This window comes from Schistocerca gregaria, chromosome X (genome assembly GCF_023897955.1).
Source record: "Schistocerca gregaria isolate iqSchGreg1 chromosome X, iqSchGreg1.2, whole genome shotgun sequence".
Classification (NCBI taxonomy): Eukaryota; Metazoa; Arthropoda; class Insecta; order Orthoptera; family Acrididae; genus Schistocerca; species Schistocerca gregaria.
The window spans coordinates 800,137,330-800,159,152 of record NC_064931.1 but is presented as its reverse complement, the minus strand read 5'-3'; the positions used below and the strand labels follow the sequence as shown (position 1 = coordinate 800,159,152).

At 38.9% G+C, this 21,823-nt stretch overlaps 1 protein-coding gene across 1 annotated transcript in view; it reads right to left on the bottom strand.

The window, feature by feature from the left end:
- Positions 1 to 21,823, bottom strand: part of LOC126298434 (dual serine/threonine and tyrosine protein kinase-like) — a 276,257-nt gene that overhangs the window by 231,642 nt on the left and 22,792 nt on the right. The window contains exon 2 of the mRNA XM_049989759.1: positions 20,496 to 20,729. Coding sequence (XP_049845716.1) covers positions 20,496 to 20,619 — 124 coding nt within the window. The 5' untranslated portion in view covers positions 20,620 to 20,729. The remainder of the gene's footprint in view (positions 1 to 20,495; positions 20,730 to 21,823) is intronic.

Sequence of the window (21,823 nt, the reverse complement as noted above, 5' to 3'; positions counted from 1 at the left end):
CTGAGCATCTCTCCTGCAGAGTCTTCCACTGGAGTTTATCTATCACCTCCGTAACGCTTTCGCAGTTACTAAATGATCCTGTAACGAAACGCGCTGCACTCCGTTGGATCTTCTCTATCTCTTCCATCAACCCTATCTGGTGCGGATCCCACACTGCTGAGCAGTATTCGAGCAGTGGGCGAACAAGCGTACTGTAACTTACTTCCTTTGTTGTCGGATTGCATTTCCTTAGGATTCTTCCAATGAACCTCGGTCTGGCATCTGCTTTACCGACGATCAACTTTATATGATCATTCCATTTTAAATCACTCGTAATGCGTACTCCCGGATAATTTATGGAATTAACTGCTTCCAGTTGCTCACCTGCTATTTTGTAGCTAAATGATAAGGGATCTATCTTTCTATGTATTCGCATCACATTACACTTGTCTACATTGAGATTTAATTGCCATTCCCTGCACCATGCGTCAATTCGCTGCAGATCCTCCTGCATTTCAGTACAATTTTCCATTGTTACAACCTCTCGATACACCACAGCATCATCTGCAAAAAGCCTTAGTGAACTTCCGATTTCATCCACCAGGTCATTTATGTATATTGTGAATAGCAACGGTCCTATGACACTCCCCTGCGACACACCTAAAATCACTCTTACTTCGGAAGACTTCTCTCCATTGAGAATGACATGCTGCGTTCTGTTATCTAGGAACTCCTCAATCCAATCACACAATTGATCTGATAGTCCGTATGCTCTTACTTTGTTCATTAAACGACTGTGGGGAACTGTGTCAAATGCCTTGCGGAAGTAAAGAAACACGGCATTTACCTGTGAACCCGTGTCTAAGGCCCTCTGAGTCTCGTGGACGAATAGCGCGAGCTGGGTTTCACACGACCGTCTTTTTTGAAAACCCATGCTGATTCCTACAGAGTAGATTTCTAGTCTCCAGAAAAGTCATTATACTCTAACATAACGATTCTACTACTTATCGACGTTAGAGATATAGGTCTATAGTTCTGCACATCTGTTCGACATCCCTTCTTGAAAACGGGGATGACCTGTGCCCTTTTCCAATCCTCTGGAACGCTTCGCTCTTCTAGAGACCTACGGTACACCGCTGCAAGAAGGGGGCAAGTTCCTTCGCGTACTCTGTGTAAAATCGAACTGGTATCCCATCAGGACCAGCGGCCTTTCCTCTTTTGAGTGATTTTAACTGTTTCTCTATCCCTCTGTCATCTATTTCGATATCTACCATTTTGTCAACTGTGCGGCAATCTAGAGAAGGAAGCACAGTGCAGTCTTCCTCTGTGAAACAGCTTTGGAAGAAGACATTTAGTATGTCGGCCTTTAGTCTGTCATCCTCTGTTTCAGTACCATTTAGGTCACAGAGTGTCTGGACATTTTGTTTTGATCCACCTAGCGCTTTGACATAGGACCAAAATTTCTTAGGATTCTCTGCCAAGTCAGTACATAGAATTTTACTTTCGAATTCATTGAAAGCCTCTCGCATAGCCCTCCTCACACTACATTTCGCTTCGCGTAATTTTTGTTTGTCTGTAAGGCTTTGGCTATGTTTATGTTTGCTGTGAAGTTCCCCTTGCTTCCGCAGCAGTTTTCTAACTCTGTTGTTGTACCACGGTGGCTCTTTTCCATCTCTTACGATCTTGCTTGGCACATACTCATCTAACGCATATTGTACGATGGTTTTTAACTTTGTCCACTGATCCTCAACACTATCTGTACTTGAGACAAAACTTTTGTGTTGAGCCGTCAGGTACTCTGTAATCTGTTTTTTGTCACTTTTGCTAAACAGAAAAATCTTCCTACCTTTTTTAATATTTCTGTTTACAGCCTAGTTAGAAACAGAATTATTGCTACATAATGTCTCATGTTTAGAATTAGTCCACAGGTCAGATTAGATTAGATATTCTTTTTGTTCCAATAGATCCATAGTGAGGATCTTCTTCAGGGTGTAGAAGATGACAGAAAAAACAAGAGTACACAATAAATATTTACAAAGAAACAGAAATATGCTAATGTACCTTCCACAGATTCCAAGTGAAATTGTGTTCATGCATGCGGAGTAAGTCAACAAATATCTTAAACTTATTTTTACTTAAAAGGTAATGCATAACATGTAACGAAGCCTGTATCCTAGATGAGTTCAGTACAAATCAGGTCAGGTGAGCTGTACAGCCACACAAGCATCCTCACATTCTTTTAATGTTCCTCAAATAATCTGGGAGTCATACGTCATGCATCATCCTGAAGTTAATATCTCACTTGTGAGGTGTTGAAGGTGAACAAACACATGTATACAGTAAGACAGCGAATTCCTTTATCACACACTGATATATGAATGGTGCCCTAGTGGCATGACAATTATTATTATTATTATTATTATTATTATTATTATTATTATTATTATTAGTGTTTTAGGGTGATAAATTGTGAGGTCATTACTGCCCTTCCTGTTGGCAAATGAGATGAATAACCTCATGTGGTTTACAATGTTCTTATACTATGTCATGGTGCAGTGTTTCTGAAAACATTACTGACATTCCAATTCCAGCTGTAAAACTGCTAAAACTGACTCCTGTCAAGTACCAGAACTCTTATGTTAAGGTGACTTTACAGTCCAACTGCAGTGTCCTGTGCCCATACTAATCTCTTTACGTTGCGACCGATCAGAAGCCGTGGACCATGGCTTAATTGGTGACAGTGGCTTTCCCAAATCAATGAACTTATGGTATACCCTCAGCAACGTGGTACATGAAACTGTCAGTGCTTTTTGTATCACTTTGGAGGTAGTGTCCCACACATTGGGCACCCACCATCTGGCCACCACAATCAAGTGTAATGACATCACATATTGTTTATTCTGCACATTACTGCAGTTCTTTCACCCTGACAGCTAGTATAAAGGTAACAGCATCCTAAAAACTCACTCCCTCCGTCTCTCTCTCTCATATATGCGTGGGTGCACACACCCAAATGTAAATGTACAAAAAATTCAAAGATTGCTATAAATTTACTTAATTCAAACACAACCATTTCTTTTTTGTGCACTGAATGAACATTTATGCTTTATGTATGAAGAGTGGACTATACCATATAACTTCTTCCAGGCATCACTCTTTCTCTTATGGAACAAATTTGCAAGCCTCTACACTACAAAACTTTATTTTCGTCTTACATCCTCCACAATCTCCCAAAACACAGCTTCATTAGAGGCCATCTATTCCAGAATGTTGGTCACTTTCATACTGTCAGTGTTGCAGTACTACAGCAAGATCATGCCCTCAACTTTTGTGCTACATAATGGCTTTACACGCCTGTATACTTCACAGAGGGAACGAGTTGATTAGTACGGAAGTGATAGTCGTTTCTCCACTCTGAGTTCCATAACTAAAGCATGAACGAAGGAAGTCAGTATAGCATTGATGTAACAGCAGTGCCTTGATTTCTAATGTATGCAACATTCGACACTGGACTCATATCTTTTTAAGGTTTTTCCTGGGAAATAACAGTCTCACAGCTACGTATCTTCCTTACCCATTGTTTGCTCTGGTATGGGGTTTTAACCTCATTGTCAAGTGCTCCTGTCGACAATAGTACACAAAGAGTGAGTCTTAGCACTGGCATGATTTTTTAAATTACATGTAAACAATATTATGCTGCAATTAATTAATACAATACATAACAACACATTAAACCCTATAAAGTATAATATGTGGTTTAGGCTACAGGGAGTTGCATAACCTGCTGAGCAAATAACTGTACATCATAGTAATGAAACACGTTTGCTGTACTTGACAGCAGTTAAATTGCTACGAAGGAATAATGATACTAAGCCTTGCAAAGTAAATAAAATTTACAATCAGTATATGTTGTTCACAACAGAGCTTAGCCCATAGATATCTACACTGACAGAAAAAGTAACTGCAACACCAAATAATAATGTAGAGCAATGAAATTTCAAGAATACAGTAGTCTAGGTAACATATTTAAGTGATTAATACCGCAAGATCACAAGTTAATGTAAGAACGAGATAAGCCTTTGAAAATGTGATGCTGGTATGTTAATAACTAGTGTAACTGCCAGAATGTTGAAAGCAAGCACACAAGTGTGCATGCATCGTGTTGTATAGGTGCTGCATGTCAGTTTGTGAGATGGAGTTTCGTGTCTGTTGCACTTAGTCAGTCATTACATGGAAGGTTAATGCCATCTGTGGATGACGCTTGAGTTGCTGCCGTTGGATGATGTCCCATATGTGGTAAATTGGGGAGAGATCTCATGATCGAGCAGGCAAAGACAACACATCGACATGCTGTAGAACATGCTGGGCTACAACAGCAATATGTGGGCAAGCACTATCCAGTCAGAAAACATCCCCTGGAATGTAGCACAACAGATCAAATCATGAGATGACATACCAATTTGCTGTCAGGGTGCATGAGATAACCATGAGAGTGCTCCCACTGTTATACGGAATCGCATCCCAGACCATAGCTCCAGGTGTAGGTCCAGTGTGTATAGCACGCAGACAGATTGGCTGCAGGTTCTGAACTGGCCTTCTCCTAACCAACACACACTCATCACTGGCACTGAAGAAGAACCAGCTGTAACCAGAAAACACAAGAGACTTCCACCCTGGCCTCCAGTGAGCTCTCGCTTGATGCCACTGACCCTGCAAATGGTACTCGTTTGGGATCACTGGGATGGCTGCCACAGGGTATCTTGCTCAGAGCTGTACTTGAAGTAACCAATTTTTAACAGTTTGTTGTGTCACTGTGGTGCCAACTGCTGCTCAAATTGCTGCTGCAGATGCAGTACCATGCACTAAAGCCATATGTGGAACACACTGGTACTTCCTCCTGGTAGTGCCACATGGTCGATTGGAGCCCGGTCTTCTTGCAGCTGTACATTCTCATGACCACTGCTTGCCAGCAATCATGTACAGTGGCTACATTCCTGTCAAGTCACTACCTTCTTCAAACACATGGTGTTTCTCAGGTATCAGTCACAGAGGCACTTCCATTCAGATTATACGTAAATGATTTGCTGTCAGTAGCTACTAATAATGTAATCATGTATACACATGGCACTAGTCTCATAGCAGGCAATGTTTGAAGTGAGTTTTTCTCAAAATATATGTCACAAATATATACTTCAGTGAAAAGAATCTAGAAATAAAGCATGCAAAAAAGCTAAGTCAAATGAGACTCCTCTTATGCTTTGAGATCCAATTATAAATTAAGTAGGCTGTCAAATTACTAGATGACACGGATCGAACATATGAACAAAATCTGCTTAAAAGTAAATACATGTCCACAATCGATATAACATGGACAATGTACTATGCTTATTACACCAACAACTATCATTTTGTACCCTAGTATGTTGAAATGTAGCAAACAAACACATACTAAGCTTTGTAACACTAGAGAACAAAGCAATTACACGCATTGGGTATTTTCCACCATGTATGTATTTAAAACTTATTGTTAAATTGACCATCTCAGCTTTTTTGCAAGGAAATAAACATACAAATAAATGTGCAACTGAGGTGGCAAAATAAACAATAAATTTTAAGCAAGATGGTTATAAACAGATGGTTTAAGGGGAAGGGGGAGGAGTTGTTTTTGTGGTGCTGTGTACTAACGCACATCTGCTTGCAAAATAGCACCTTTCTTTGAACAAAGTTTGCTTTTAATGTTGATGTATTGTAGGTTACCTGAAAACTGTTTTATATAATTTTGACTGTACCTATATAAATGTATGTTTTCAGTGCTTAGTATTAGTTGACTTCTGTGTAGAAATAATGTTTCAGGCTTATTAGAAATTTGCCTGTCCTGTGCTCCTGTACAGAGGCTTATCTATGAAACCCAACCATAGTTGGTTTAAATCTGTATGATTATTATGTATGTATATATATATATTAAAAAATTTGATCCACAAACAAACAAAACCACCGCCACCACTACTACTGCACTCTCTTTAGTGACATATTCCTAGTCTAGTTGGGCTACAGCACCATTATAATATGGCTATGAGTATCTGTTTGCATGTTCTGGAGGAGGACCAGTTTGTAGCCTGAAGTACTGTGTTCCAGTTCATCTTTATGTACACTCTTTGACAGAAAACTCGACCGGCCGCTGCAGAGGCTAAGTCTGTGCCGATCGTGACATGGGACAAACAAACTGGCCAACTCGCTAATTCTCTAAGTCCAGCAATCTGCACAATCTGGCAACACTGTACTGCGGCACTTCCTGGAGGAAGTCTTGTCCCATGTAAGAGAAACCATACACTGTTTACATCCGTGGTATAGAGGCACCGTGCGTTGTTTCTGTCTACAACGTCTGTGGATCGGAACTAGCTAGCGCAAAAAATTTTTATAGCCTCTTCCAACTGAATGCTGAAGACATGAATGTAATGGTAATGCAGATTGAATCTATTTCACTTTCTATCACACCGATAACAAAATTTTATCCAGTAACCGATTTGCTGCAAGATTTCTTTCAGAGTGTTCTCTGGACGTCGCATGCGGCAAAGCTCCGGGATTCACTTATCGGCTACCGGCAGCGGCCAAGGCGACATCAGCGGCGCGGCACTCCCCCATTCTTTATCGAAACCGCCTGCTACCGCTCATCACTTTTGATAATTTGAAACACTTTATTATTATTATTAAATGTTACTCCATAGAAGATTTCTACAAGTTCAATTCACACTTGGAAACAACATGCCCTGATTAGTAGATGGGTACTGTATTACATTCAAAAATGTTCAAATGTGTGTGAAATCTTATGGGACTTAGCTGCTAAGGTCGTCAGTCCCTAAGCTTACACACTATGTAATCTAAATTATCCTAAGGACAAACACACACGCCTACCCATGCCCAAGGGAGGACTCGAACCTCTGCCGGGATCAGCCACACAGTCCATGACTGTATTACATTAATCGGCAAGAGCTGCATATGATCCGAAATTAATTTGACAGACTTAGATGAAATCAAACCACCTCACTACATTCGATGAATTTATAAATGCTTCATACCTCTTTCTTTTCCTTTCAAAGTCCATTATTTGTGCAACTTTTGGCCAATATTCGGATGTTTTCGTCAAGCCAAAGTAAGCGTCTGTGGTTTAAAGTGTATTACAGTTTTTTGTTTCATTCCTTATGGTAAGTCTATGCGATAAACTGTGTAAACACCTTCCACTGCATGCTCTGTAGCAGTGCAGGAACACTGCACATTTGGAGTTCCATGTATGGATTCAGGAAGTATTTAACGTTGATCAGAAGTGATAGTTAAGGTCATCAGATTTAAACCAGAAAAAGTTATCGATTTTGAGGTTTCATAGAATGGAAAGGAATTGTTAACACTGGTATCAGCAAACATCTACAGTTAAATGCTATTGAAAAATTTAGAAGAGAGCAACTATATTTATCTTCATGTTCACTTCATAAACAAACTTCTGAAATGTTAGACCTATATGATGAACAAAGTTCAAATTCAAATCATCGGCAGTAGGTTTGAATCTTTTTGGAAACTATTTTAGAGAGAAGCACCTTCGCATTTGCAAAACAGACATTCATGATATTAACATAATTTACTAAGTCGAAATTGCAAGAAGATTTATCTGTAAGGCATCCTTCAGATTTAGCAGTTTGCAACTACATTAGTTGAAATGGAAAATAAAATGTTGTGTTCAGCGGCCTTCACCGAGTTTGGAACTGCCATTTCACATAGCACCAGCATCACAACGCATAAGGAAATCGCTGAGTTAACTACACTCTGGCGGCAACAGGCGGACTAGTCATTGCGATATTTTCTGAGCCTCAAAACTCAACATTAAACACACAAACAGGTGCTACTTTTGTGAAGAATGCCATTCTTGGAGTCCAGAAATTAAATATACTTTCTATGTGTCTCATCTTATAGTGGATTATATCCTATGAGTCATCGATGTGAAAAACGAATTCCAAGTAAATTTAGCGACGTAATGCCGGGCTACACCCAGAAGTAAATGCACTCTCACAGTGTTGACAAATACTTGCTACAACGCTGCCAATTCTCAGCTCTCTTATGAGTCACCTTTTTAGTGAAATGTTACACACTGTTGACGTCAAACGGACATTATTTACGTTCTGTCTTGTGTCCTACTCATCTATATTATCAGGTGAACTATCAAAATGATTAGGTATACATAATACAATGTAATTAGGTATATATAATATAATGTAAAGCGTTTATACTAGATGGTGAGTTCACAACAACATTGATGCAAAAATAAAGCACAAGTTCGCAAAAGTCCAGTTGTGCATTTTAGCACGTTTTCACCTCCAGATCTACCAAAGATAATGCATACTAACAAACTTGGTCATTGTCCCTGTAATTTTTGCCCTCTTATTTCAGACCGAGTTGATGAACAAAGTAAAATTTGTGACTCTCATAGATGCTACGAGTCTGTTCAGTAATTTTATAATTTTGATGTGAATTAAGATTAGTGAGGTCTACGATCATGGCAACTCCTGCCAATTTCCTAGGACACACATGTGACAGGTAGCAGCTGATTTAAAACTTACCGAAAGGAATTGATAAGACATTTTTGCAGCAAACCTGGAACTGCTTTCGGAGGCAGCTACCGTTTTATAAAGGAATTCCTGCATAAACTCACTCATTGCCATAATCGCGGCTGCAGTAGATAACTGATAACTAACAATATTAAGGATGAGACAAGCGATTGATTCTGCATAAAATGACCTTGTACTCACAAAACATTAGTAAACCAATAAGATATCATCAGAGGGAATATTCACAGTATTTCATACAGATGACAAGAAAAAGTCAGGCGAATTTAGCAGGATAAATCGATCCCACAGCTGCAAGTCATTGTTATGCCAACAGGATTGCCAAAGGATGCCTACAACATTGCAGTCTGGACCACACTGACAGCAAGAAGAATGCGTTTTCATAGCCTGAATATTTCATGATAGGATCCAGACATCCAGTCAATCGCGAGAGTGTCTGCTCTCCAAATTTTAGATATGTGGTGTGGCCATGTGCCTACAATTTAGTAATAACCCTCTGACTGTTATTTCCATTTATGTGATTCAGATGACAAGAAGGCTCTACCATGGGTTATTTATATGTCTACTGAAAGCAAGCGACATAACATAATAGCAGGAAGCCTGTCGTATACTTTCAGATATGGTTTCCTGATCCTCAGATATATATGATATTAGTATCCTTACCCCCATCAAAAAGGATTTCTTGTTATTGAATTTTTCATACATTTTAATACTGAAGGCCTCAGGTTTCTTGCTTCCCACATAGCAAACAATGGCTACCACTCTCGCTGTCGCATGTCATAACCTAACCTAGCATCTGGTTTAACTTCGACTACAGTTTGTTATCCTTAAACATATGCCTTTACTACAAAAACTATAAGTATCATCTCTAGGCAATGTTCACTGCGGGATAACTCAAGAAGCTTTTCGAATTGAAGCAAAAATCAGTTAGCGGATGAGAATTATATTTCGTGGTACACCTAAGAACGAAAGAAACAAAATAACAGTAAGAGCAGCAGGCTCATCATATCGAGAGTGGGCACCGTCAACGCAGCGCCCTGAATTTGGCCATATTCCTCCGAATTTACTTCCTGATAGTCCAAAGCCGCTGTACTTCAAAAATATCAGCCTATTCACACGGGAATTTCTGTCCACATGTAATTGCTAGAATATCTTGCAGTGTCAGGTATCAGGTATCTGTTATCAGACGCTCGATCTGAGCTGCTGATTTTTATTGAACCAACCTGCTGTGTTTAAGAAACTGATCAGAGCAACTGGATGAGTTTATTATTTTGGTATAATGTATGAAAACCCACTTTTCCCACTTATCTTACCCTAATAGTCCACGATTGGGTTGAGAGCAAGGCAAATAGTATGCATTGTGGATAGAATGGGAATGAATATTGAAACGAAATTATTAGAATCATGAGAAGGCAATGATGTATCGATATGCAGTGACATAAGAGTTTTCTGAGGTAAAAATCTGTCTCTGACATTGGAGAGAAGGGGGCTAGGTTTGTCTGTATTCTTACATTAAGCTTATTGAATAGAAAAGAGTGGGCAGATTTCATTGTGTGCTGGGAAGAAGACAGCCGGGAGTTTCAAGTGCTTGAAATTCTGGAGCCTTGATTGGCCAGGGTGCACACCACCATCGCCGTAGGCAAGGGGGGAGTGGTAGCGTGGTGAAAGAAAGGCACTTTTAGAGTTGGGCCAAATGGTTATTCTGGAGTAACCGTTATCACAGTTCCAGTTATTCTTTGATAACCGTTATCGTTAACGGTTATTAATAACTGCCAAGTTATTTTTCGCTAGCGAATACCGAATACTCCGAGGGGCTACAGTTAAATAACAACATAGTTGGAATCCATCAGTTTAGTTATCAGTATAACTGCGAGTAGTGTGAAATGGCAGGAATGTCATATGAATCGTGTCATAACCTTAGCTTATTAACTCCGGGTACATTTTAGTTGATGTTAGAATGATTATTAGTGTTTCATATGTTTGTAGGTTATCGGTCACTATTAGAAATATTATCTTCGTAGCTGCGACAGAAAGTACGTGAAACTTCGCCGCAACACTCATTAACTAAAATGTTAACAACGTGCATTATTAAGTATGAAGTAATTGTAAACTGAGTACTGTAGGTTAAATTCGAAGCTTAATTTCTTGTGCTGCTCACGTAATAGAATAAAGTGTACAGCCTTGTAACACACAAAAAATATACGTAATGTGACAGATTCGTTTAATCCTGTGCTGTAAAAGCTAGTCCTATAGGGGAAAGTGTGAGTACGCTAATCCAAGTTTTATGTCAGATTTGGAAACTGCTCGATTTCTCCAGCTACAGCACGTTTATAAAATATGACGACACGCAGATCGAAAAGGTTGACAGTGTTACATTTCTGGGACTACAACTCGATAATAAATTCAGTTGGGAAGGGCATACCACATTTTTTCATTCTGTTATTTCATAATGGAGCATATTGTGTGGTAACTTATCAAACGTGGCAAAAGTTTTTCGCATGTAAAAGAGTGTAATAAAAATTGTTTGTGGTATAAATTCAAGAACATCATGTAGGAACCTGTTCAAGGAACTTTGTATTCTAACCACTGCTTCCTAGTATATTTATTCCTTAATGAAATTTGTTACAAGTATTTCCAACCAATAGCTCAATACATAATATCAGTACTATAAATGGGAACAGCAATCTCCATAAAGACCTAAAATCACTTACCTTGGTCCAAAAGGGGTCCAATATTCAGGAACATGAATTTTCAATAAACTGCCATCAAGTCAGCAACCATTAAAAACTTGCTTTCAGATAAAGCTCGGTTTAGTGTGTTTGAAAGACTATTTGATACAGAAGTGTCTGATTCCACCCGTCATCAATATGCCGGAAATGGCTATTTTAAGCGTGTCTATGACGTCACTACATACACATGGCAACAAACACGAAGATACATATAAATAATACAATAACATTTCCCACCAAAAATACAATCAAACCAACGGGACAACTGTGGGAATTTGGGGGTTTTAGGGTGAGGACAAGCTATTAAAAAAAAACGCCATGATCACAAAAAACAAAATGAAGAACAAAAAGAAAAAAATACAGCAGTCTGCTACACAAACAAAAATCTGCAGGAATCGGACACTTCCCTTGAACAATATAGGTCATCCATAGGTGACCGTACCAAAACGCCAATACCCACAACTAAAAGTACGAAAATTAGAATCGGACATTTCCCTTGACCTACATAGGTCAACATCAGATGACGATACTAAAACATCAACACATACAACTATGAAAATGGGAATCGGTCCACCATAGCTACTGATGCCAAAAAACCAACACCCACAACTGCGAAAAATAAAACCACATTCCCAAAAGTCCACAAATCATACATCCCTACATAAATTAAATCACATTCAGTACTCCACATAAATTAAATCACATTCAGTACTCCACATAAATACACAAAACCTCACAGCTAGAAAAAAAAAAATAATTACCACCAGCAAATTCTGGCATTGCAAACTAGATCGGCAGCCCCCCCCCCCCCCCCCCCCACAAACACAAACACACACACAAACAAACCAACTCAAACACCGTGCCGTAATGACATTCACACACCACAACACCTTTACGTCGAAGTAGACGGGTGGAATCAGACGCTTCCATTGACCCCTCCTACTCTGTAGAGGCAGGTAAAAGATAGGCTAATGTGAGAACACTATGTCGCGACCGCGAAGAGTAACTTGAAAGTTAACGGAATTTGATATTTCGATTGAGTAATTCGGTGAACAGTAAAGTGTTAGAATTCAATTACAAAGCAGGTACGACACAAATAAGATACATGTGACGAGCTACTGTAGTCTAAAGACCTGGCACTCACCACATGGGGCTGATGAAGAGTGGATGACTGAGTGCTAGGAACCATTAGTTTATAAGTAGGAATGTGTTGATTTACCATAATTCTGTTTAGTAATGGTCAAGTTAAATTGATGATTCTGGATAGTTTGTTTCAAAATCTGATCTGGAAGTGTAGGAAAATATTATCTCGTGGCTTTAACTATTCAAGCTGCTAACAGAAATTCATGGTAGAAAGTAATGCTCTTAATTTTGATCTGAAGTAATTAGTTTTCAAAGAAGCCATTTGTAGCTTGTGTGTGTTTCAATTTGTAATTTGACGAGTTTCTGAACTTCATGGATAAAGGCAAGGTTGCTAATTTAATATGAAAGAATAAGAAGTCACATTTTGTGGAATGAGCCATTAGAAATTTACGCGTGAAGCTGATTTTTAGAACAACTGTATTTGAAAGATACGCGGGAATCACTGAGATCGCTTTCCTGAATTTAAAAAAAGGGGAAACAGCGTAACAGTAATTCATGTTGGCACGCTATACATGAACTGTAAGTACTGTGAAAAGTTCTGTGTGTGTATTTATGTATCTTTTGGAGGGGAGGCTTTGGATGGTATATTATTTAATGGTGCTGACATATAATTAGGAAATCTGTCTAGGTAACTTGTGAAGGGCATTTTTTCAGTTTAAATAACGTGCCACGCACGAATATGAGGGGAACGTAAATTTCGGAATCGCGATCGTGTGAACTTTCCAGCCACGCGCGGCTTAGTTAACATCGAGGCACGTCAATAAATGAGAGGTTTGATTGAAGAAATTAAGACACTTTCTAGTACTGGTCCGCGTGGAGATATGATAATTGCTTTGCCCAATGGTAATAAGAGTGATAGTGTGTTGCTATGACGTTATGAATCAAGCATTCAGCATTGTGGGCTATCCTCCATTCCTTCCCGTGGGTGAGAAACCATAGGAAGTAAAATATCTTAATATGTGCTGTTACAAGATCAACTGTTAGGAAATTTTATCCTGTATGTTAGTGGTAATACCGTTATGTTTTGAGAGATGAAAAGAAGACAGAATGAAGAGAAATAGCTTACAGAACAGAGGAGGAGTTATTAAGCAGGCCTAGTTATGATTCCTGTTACCTATTTTCTTTAAACACAGTCAGGTGATTAACAGTGTAGCAAATTTGGGGTTAATACTACAAAATTAAAGATTTATCTGTTGCGCGTACATTTGTTTGTTTATTTATTTGAGTAAAGAATTTAATTAGTAATTATGTGTAAGAATCATGTTGTGACATTTAATGAGAATACACATGGATGATTTAGCATTAGTATGTTTCCGGAACACTTTAGGACCTCGCAACTGGTTTGGCTTTTATTTTTCTTTCAGTACCCTCTCCTGTTTGACAGATGTGTTATCATTCACCCATGCCAGGAGGTGAGGAAATACACTTACGAAACGTTGAATGCATTTTAGTTTTACATGTGGACATTACTGCGCAATTATATTCTAAGTTTTGAGAAGTTACCTGGAGAAAAAGAGTGTTATAGTTCATGATTGTAATGTTAGTAAAGTACTGTAAAGTATATTTTATCTTATGCAAGGCATTCAACAGTGAAAAGTACAGCATGCCTCCAAGAAACATACGAATATCATACAATTTTAATAAAAGGAAATATAGATCGGTTTATTGGGGCAGGCCTATTAGGGAACAAAATAAAAATAACTAAATCAGTTAAAGGTTTGTATGTGCTGCTATTTAAAAGAGAAGAAATGAACTGATAAAGAAATAATTCCTTCATTGATATAGAAATGGTTCGAAATGGAAGGTATAATTTTACTATTATAATCTGTTGTTCTACTTAAAACACTTCTCTTGTACTGAAGAAGTGTGTGTAGCTCCTACAATATGCAGGTTGTCTTCTTTTAGTCCATACTACCGACTCGCAAAGTATGGAACACCACTTTCCTTAACACCATGTGTATCTATATACATTACAGAAGCAATACAAGTAACAGAACAGGAAATATTAACAGTTAAATTCAATTGTGAAAAGATATGCTGCATCATATATGTTAACAATTTCCTAATAGTTCCAGATTTAGACAGAATAAACAACATTTTGCAGGTATTATCTGAAAATCGAGAAAAGAATAACACTGGAATGTGAGAACAACAACAAATGGTAATGGCAATGAGAAAAAGTAATAAACATATGAACACAGCAATAAAAACTGATGGCATTAAAAATACAGCACTTCAGGACCAGAATGAGAGAGAAATAGATGCTTAACAAAAGTAAAGTGAAGAACAGTGGTAGCAAACCATTTATGTTTACAAATAATATTCTTTGAAGTAAACATACAAGTGATAGAAATATAGAAACACACTGCAAAATGGATGATGTGGAGTACTCTTCTTTGGAAGTGAAAGATGGGATCTGAAAAAATAAAGTATGGTGCACCTACAGGTCACAGGATACTGAATGTAGCAGAAAATGACCAAAATAAGGTAGAAGGAGATAGAAACGAATCACAGAGTCGTATAAGAATTAACTGTGGAGAGAAGACTAAGAAGAGAAAACATAATGGCTGGAAGCATTGTCCTCATGGGCGGTATACCAAACACTAAAAACATTTGCGTGTTAATGAAAATATTCACAAATTCAAGGGTCACATTTACTTATCAGATGAGGGATGAACTAAAATCATGATATAGGGAACTGTTTATTATTTTGCGCCTACTACAAATGTAAAGTCACTAACTGCATAAACTGATAACTTTATGGAGAAAATTTCATGTCTCACTTCAACAGGGGTGTCGCTACAGGAAGAAAATATTTTATCATCCGAAAAGATTACTCTACTCCAGTCAGTCGATATATTCTGCTGAAAAAGCCATGTGGTCAGCCCTCTGATAATCAGTTAATTGTTGCTTTATAACAGTCTCCTCGTAACAGTCTTTCCGCTGCCGGGAAGCTGAGATAGCTATTTCAGGGCATGGCTACTGAGGAATGGATTATCACGTATATACGCCAAAACACGTTGATCATCTCCTGCAGTAGACACACTGAGCCGTCCACTTTCTCTTTTCAACCCTATAGAGCCCATTTCCTTGTATCCTTTCCACCAGTGTCTAGCTGTTCTTGCCAGTACTACACACTTTTCTCCAGGTTCTGATGCCAAATAGCTGCCATGCTCTCAGTGCAACCACACGCACCCTACTCTCTCAATTCCACTGCGACTGCATTGGGACAGTTGCCCTTGTGATGCTACTACGTGTTTTATGAAGAGAACCATTTACAACGCAGTGGAGAAAGGAAGACTGATAAAATAAAAGAATATCTTTTTTCAGTTATCTGTCACACACAAATATAAACTTCGTTAAAATACTTTGTCAATGATCACTATTAAGAAAGAAATGACAGTCATTAGCCGAGATATTAAACGAAGGGCTTATTTGGTAGTCTTGTGCTGATGCTGTCTGAATAAATTATGCCACTGGATAAAAAAACCGTTTAGTTTGGAGACGTAACCCTCGGGGAAGGAGGGGGGGGGGGGGGGGGCACAGCGGTCTGAATCATGAATTCCAAGCAAATACACAAAAAACAGCTCAGGTAGGGTTCGAACAACTACTTTCATGCAGAGACATGCATTTGGAATCTGTCCATCGTTTAGAGGCCAAACAAGAGGATATCATCACGGAAACAATGATCAGACTACTAGAGAGCTGAGAATTGGCAGCGTCGAAGCAAGTATTTGTCAACATTGTGAGTGCATTTACTTCCGGGTATAGCCCGGCATTACGTCGCTAAATTTACTTGGAATTCGTTTTTCACATCGAAGACTCATACGATATAATCCACTATAAGATGAGACACATAGAAAGTATATTTAATTTCTGGACTCCAAGAACGGCATTCTTCACATAAGTAACACCTGTTTGTGTGTTTAATGTTGCGTTTTGAGGCTAAGGCAATATCGCAATGACTATAGTCCGCCTGTTGCTGCCAATGTGTTGTTAGCTCAGCGATTCTCTTATGCGTTGCGATGCTAGTGCTATATGAAATGGCAGTTCCAAACTCGGTGAAGGCCGCTGAACACAACATTTTATTTTTCCGTTTTAACTAATGGAGTTGCAAACTGCTAAATCTGAAGGATGCCTTACAGATAAATCATCTTGCAATTTCGACTTAGTAAATTATGTTAATATCATGAATGTCTGTTTTGCAAATGCGAAGGTGCTTCTCTCTAAAATAGTTTCCAAAAAGATTCAAACCTACTGCCGATGATTCGAATTTGAACTTTGTTCATCATATACAGGGTGTTCCAAAAATGACCGGTATATTTGAAACGGCAATACAAACTAAACCAGCAGCGATAGAAATACACCGTTTGTTGCAATATGCTTGGGACAACAGTACATTTTCAGGTAGACAAACTTTCGAAATTACAGTAGTTACAATTGTCAACAACAGATGGCGCTGCGGTCTGGGAAACTCTTTAGTAGTACGATATGTTCCACATATCCACCATGCGTAGCAATAATGTGGCGTAGTCTCTGAATGAAATTACCCGAAACCTTTGACAATGTGTTTGGCGGAATGGCTTCACATGCAGATGATATGTACTGCTTCAGCTGTTCAATTGTTTCTGGATTCTGGTGGTACACCTGGTCTTTCAAGTGTCCCCACAGAAAGAAGTCACAGGGGTTCATGTCTGGCGAATAGGGAGGCCAAACCACACCGCCTCCTGTATATTTTGGATAGCCCAAAGCAATCACACGATCATCGAAATATTCATTCAGGAAATTAAAGACGTCGCCCGTGCGTTGTGGTCGGGCACCATCTTGCATAAACCACGAGGTGTTCGCAGTGTCGTCTAAGGCAGTTTGTACTGCCACAAATTCACGAAGAATGTCCAGATACCGTGATGCAATAATCATTTCGGATCTGAAAAATGTGCCAATGATTCCTTTGGAAGAAATGGTGGCCCAGACCAGTACTTTTTGAGGATGCAGGGACGATGGGACTGCAACTTGGGGTTTTTCGGTTCCCCATATGCACCAGTTCTGTTTATTGACGAAGCCGTCCAGGTAAAAATAAGCATCAGTAAACCAAATGCTGCCCACATGCATATCGCCGTCATCAATCCTGTGCACTATATCGTTAGCGAATGTCTCTCGTGCAGCAATGGTAGCGGCACTGAGGGGTTGCCGCATTTGAATTTTGTATGGATAGAGGTGTAAACTCTGGCGCATGAGACGATACATGGACATTGGCGTCATTTGGACCGCAGCTGCAACACGGCGAACGGAAACGCAAGGCCGCTGTTGGATCACCTGCTGCACTAGCTGCGCGTTGCCCTCTGTGGTTGCCGTACGCGGTCGCCCTACCTTTCCAGCACGTTCATCCGTCACGTTCCCAGTCCGTTGAAATTTTTCAAACAGATCCTTTATTGTATCGCTTTTCTGTCCTTTGGTTACATTAAACCTCCATTGAAAACTTCATCTTGTTGCAACAACACTGTGTTCTAGGCGGTGGAATTCCAACACCAGAAAAATCCTCTGTTCTAAGGAATAAACCATGTTGTCCACAGCACACTTGCACATTCTGAACAGCACATGCTTACAGCAGAAAGACGACGTACAGAATGGCGCACCCACAGACTGCGTTGTCTTCTATATCTTTCACATCACTTTCAGCGCCATCTGTTGTTGAAAATTGTAACTACTATAATTTCCAAAGTTTGTCCGCCTGTAAATGTACTGTTGTCCCAAGCATATTGCAACAAACGGTGTATTTCTATCGCTGCTCGTTTAGTTTTTATTGCCGTTTCAAATATACCGGTCATTTTTGAAATACCCTGTAGGTCTAACATGTCAGAAGTTTGTTTATGAAGTGAACATGAAGATAAATGTAGTTGCTCTCTTCTAAATTTTTCAATAGCATTTAACTGTAGACGTTTGCTGATACCAGTGTTAACAATTCCTTTCCATTCTATGAAACCTCAAAATCGATAACTTTTTCTGGTTTAAATCTGAAGACCTTAACTATCACTTCCGATCAACGTTAAATACTTCCTGAATCCATACATGGAACTCCAAATGTGCAGTGTTCCTGCACTGCTACAGAGCATGCATTGGAAGGTGTTTACACAGTTTATCGCATAGACTTACCATAAGGAATGAAACAAAAAACTGTAATACACTTTAAACCACAGACGCTTACTTTGGCTTGACGAGAACATCCGAATATTGGCCAAAAGTTGCACAAATAATGGACTTTGAAAGGAAAAGAAAGAGGTATGAAGCATTTATAAATTCATCGAATGTAGTGAGGTGGTTTAATTTCATCTAAGTCTGTCAAATTAATTTCGGATCATATGCAGCTCTTGCCGATTAATGTAATACAGTCATGGACTGTGTGGCTGATCCCGGCAGAGGTTCGAGTCCTCCCTCGGGCATGGGTAGGCGTGTGTGTTTGTCCTTAGGATAATTTAGATTACATAGTGTGTAAGCTTAGGGACTGACGACCTTAGCAGCTAAGTCCCATAAGATTTCACACACATTTGAACATTTTTGAATGTAATACAGTACCCATCTACTAATCAGGGCATGTTGTTTCCAAGTGTGAATTGAACTTGTAGAAATCTTCTATGGAGTAACATTTAATAATAATAATAAAGTGTTTCAAATTATCAAAAGTGATGAGCGGTAGCAGGCGGTTTCGATAAAGAACGGGGGAGTGCCGCGCCGCTGATGTCGCCTTGGCCGCTGCCGGTAGCCGATAAGTGAATCCCGGAGCTTTGCCGCATGCGACGTCCAGAGAACACTCTGAAAGAAATCTTGCAGCAAATCGGTTACTGGATAAAATTTTGTTATCGGTGTGATAGAAAGTGAAATAGATTCAATCTGCATTACCATTACATTCATGTCTTAAACATTCAGTTGGAAGAGGCTATAAAAATTTTTTGCACTTGCTAGTTCCGATCCACAGACGTTGTTGACAGAAACAACGCACGGTAGCACTATACCACAGGTGTAAACAGTGTATGGTTTCTCTTATATGGGACAAGACTTCCTCCAGGAAGTGCCGCAGTCTACAGTGTTTTCAGATTGTGCAGATTGCTGGACATAGAGAATTAGCGAGTTGGCCAGTTTACTTGTCCCATGTTGCGATCGGCACGGACTTAGTCTCTGCAACGGCCGGCCGCCGGTCGAGTTTTATGTCAAAGAGTGTACCTACCTACAGTTCAGTGCCTCCTCTATACCAGGAGTAGCTTCCTTTCTTTATTCCACTGTTCTTATTCTACCCAGGATTTCCACCTGAAGATTTCCGTAACACTAATGCTTCTGTTCCTGCCTAATAATGTATACCCAATCACTCTAGAAATTTCATTTGTATCCTTAATTCAGGTATTTACATTTGCTTTTTATTTGTCTCCAATGAAATCATAATATTTTCTGTTCAAAACCTTGGAGTAAACTAAATCCATGAAACTTTATTTAAAAAATTTACAAACCAAAATTTCTACAACTGCACCTTCTTTTAATACCCATTACTAAGTCCACAAGGATATTCATATTAACCACATTCAACTGTAAAGGAAGGACATAAACCAAAAATAGTGCATCCATTCCAATTAATAGGTTCAGCTTAGATTAATCTTTAAATTGGCTAGTATTTCATAATAGCAGAAATTTCAAATTTCAATAAAATAATTGCAGCAGTTCTACCTGCAAAATCTCAAATCCAAGTGTGTGTCGAGAACTCACTGATATTTGTTTGTATTGTTTTATTTTATTTTTCAAGAAAACCACTTTTCCCCTTCTGTGCATTTGAGTTCGAAACAGTACAGCTGGGCTTTTATATGGAAATTTCTAGCTTTTATACTTATGTTTATCAGTCTCAAAGGATGTATGTATTTTTAGACAAACAAGATTCTAAAGATGTATTGGTAACCACAATTGGAAAGGAGTTCTGCGATTTTCGTGTTGTTCGTATACAAATACAGGAACCTGCAGATAAAAAAATTGAACTGTCATTCTTACTTACCACCTGGAAATATATTTGCTGACGCTATTTCATCCAAAGCTGTCTGAGTATCATACAGGATCTGGTGCAATTTGCAACGATTTCTTTCAAATTTTCTAAAGTCTTGAGGAATCTTGCTAAGCATGTCGAAAATTTTCAGAAATAATCTGGAAGTTCTAAATCCATTGGCACAGACCTCAAAGCTTGTTCATTGAAGTACAACTCCAGTAACTTGATGAAACCACCACTGTGAACCTATACACGAACAGTAAACATGAACCAAGTACCATTTACAGTACCAATACAATCTCAAGTACACAATAAGAGCAAAGCCTAAACACACACACACACACACACACACACACACACACACACACACACGAACTAGAGCAGCAGTGAGACAATTTAATTACATTATGTGCATGAAAGTTTAACGACAATTCTGATCTTGTTTATGTGCCTGTTGATCATTACACGTGCAAACCATATGGTGAGTTTTAGCCTTGCTCCATCCATTATTTGCATTCTACACAGGACTTTGCAGCATCTGATTTGTATCATCATCATAATCCTAGGATTTAAGTGGTGCAGCCAGATGATGTCAACTTCTTGTCACAATATTTTGGCTGACAACCGTGCAACCATCTTCAGGTGAGTGTTTAGATTGGAGATTGCTAGCTCACATCACTAACTTAAAAACAAAAAGAGGCAGATTTGCATATGCAAAGGCAGCTGCTACATGAGTGATCTGTGTCGACTTTCATGCCCTCTTTGAATATTGCTCCATCTACAGTGTGTGGGTGGATGCGTAACTGTGATACTACAAGTGCGCTCTGTCGGTATGAAGGTAAGTGGAGTTAAATAAATAAATAAAAATAAATTTAGTCGCCGCAAGATGGGTCACTAGTCATAAAATGTTTTCTTTCTGTAGATATTAAATCACTTGCCTTTTGCAACCGAGTATGACAGCCATCTCCACATGTCAATCCATGGATTATTCTGCCACAGAAGTCTTGGCCTTGACGAGATCCTTCTGGGATTGAATCACTAAGAAACTGAATTCTTCATTTGTGTGGGCATATTGTCCGTAGCTGCTTTACAGTTCCTGAGGGTATTTTTGTTCTGCCATTGGAATTACAAGAAAACGCGCATTCTCTCTCTCTTTTTTTTCCACTTTATTGAAGTAAAACATCATCAGTGATCTGTAATTTAAGATATTTATAATCTGATTTGTCTTTAAGATGAAAAATAGTTCATTAAAAATATGTTGCTTTTTACTTCCTGTGATTTCTGCTCAGTTTCTCGACTATATCAGGATATATAGCCTGCTAGCACATCTTTGCAGTTTT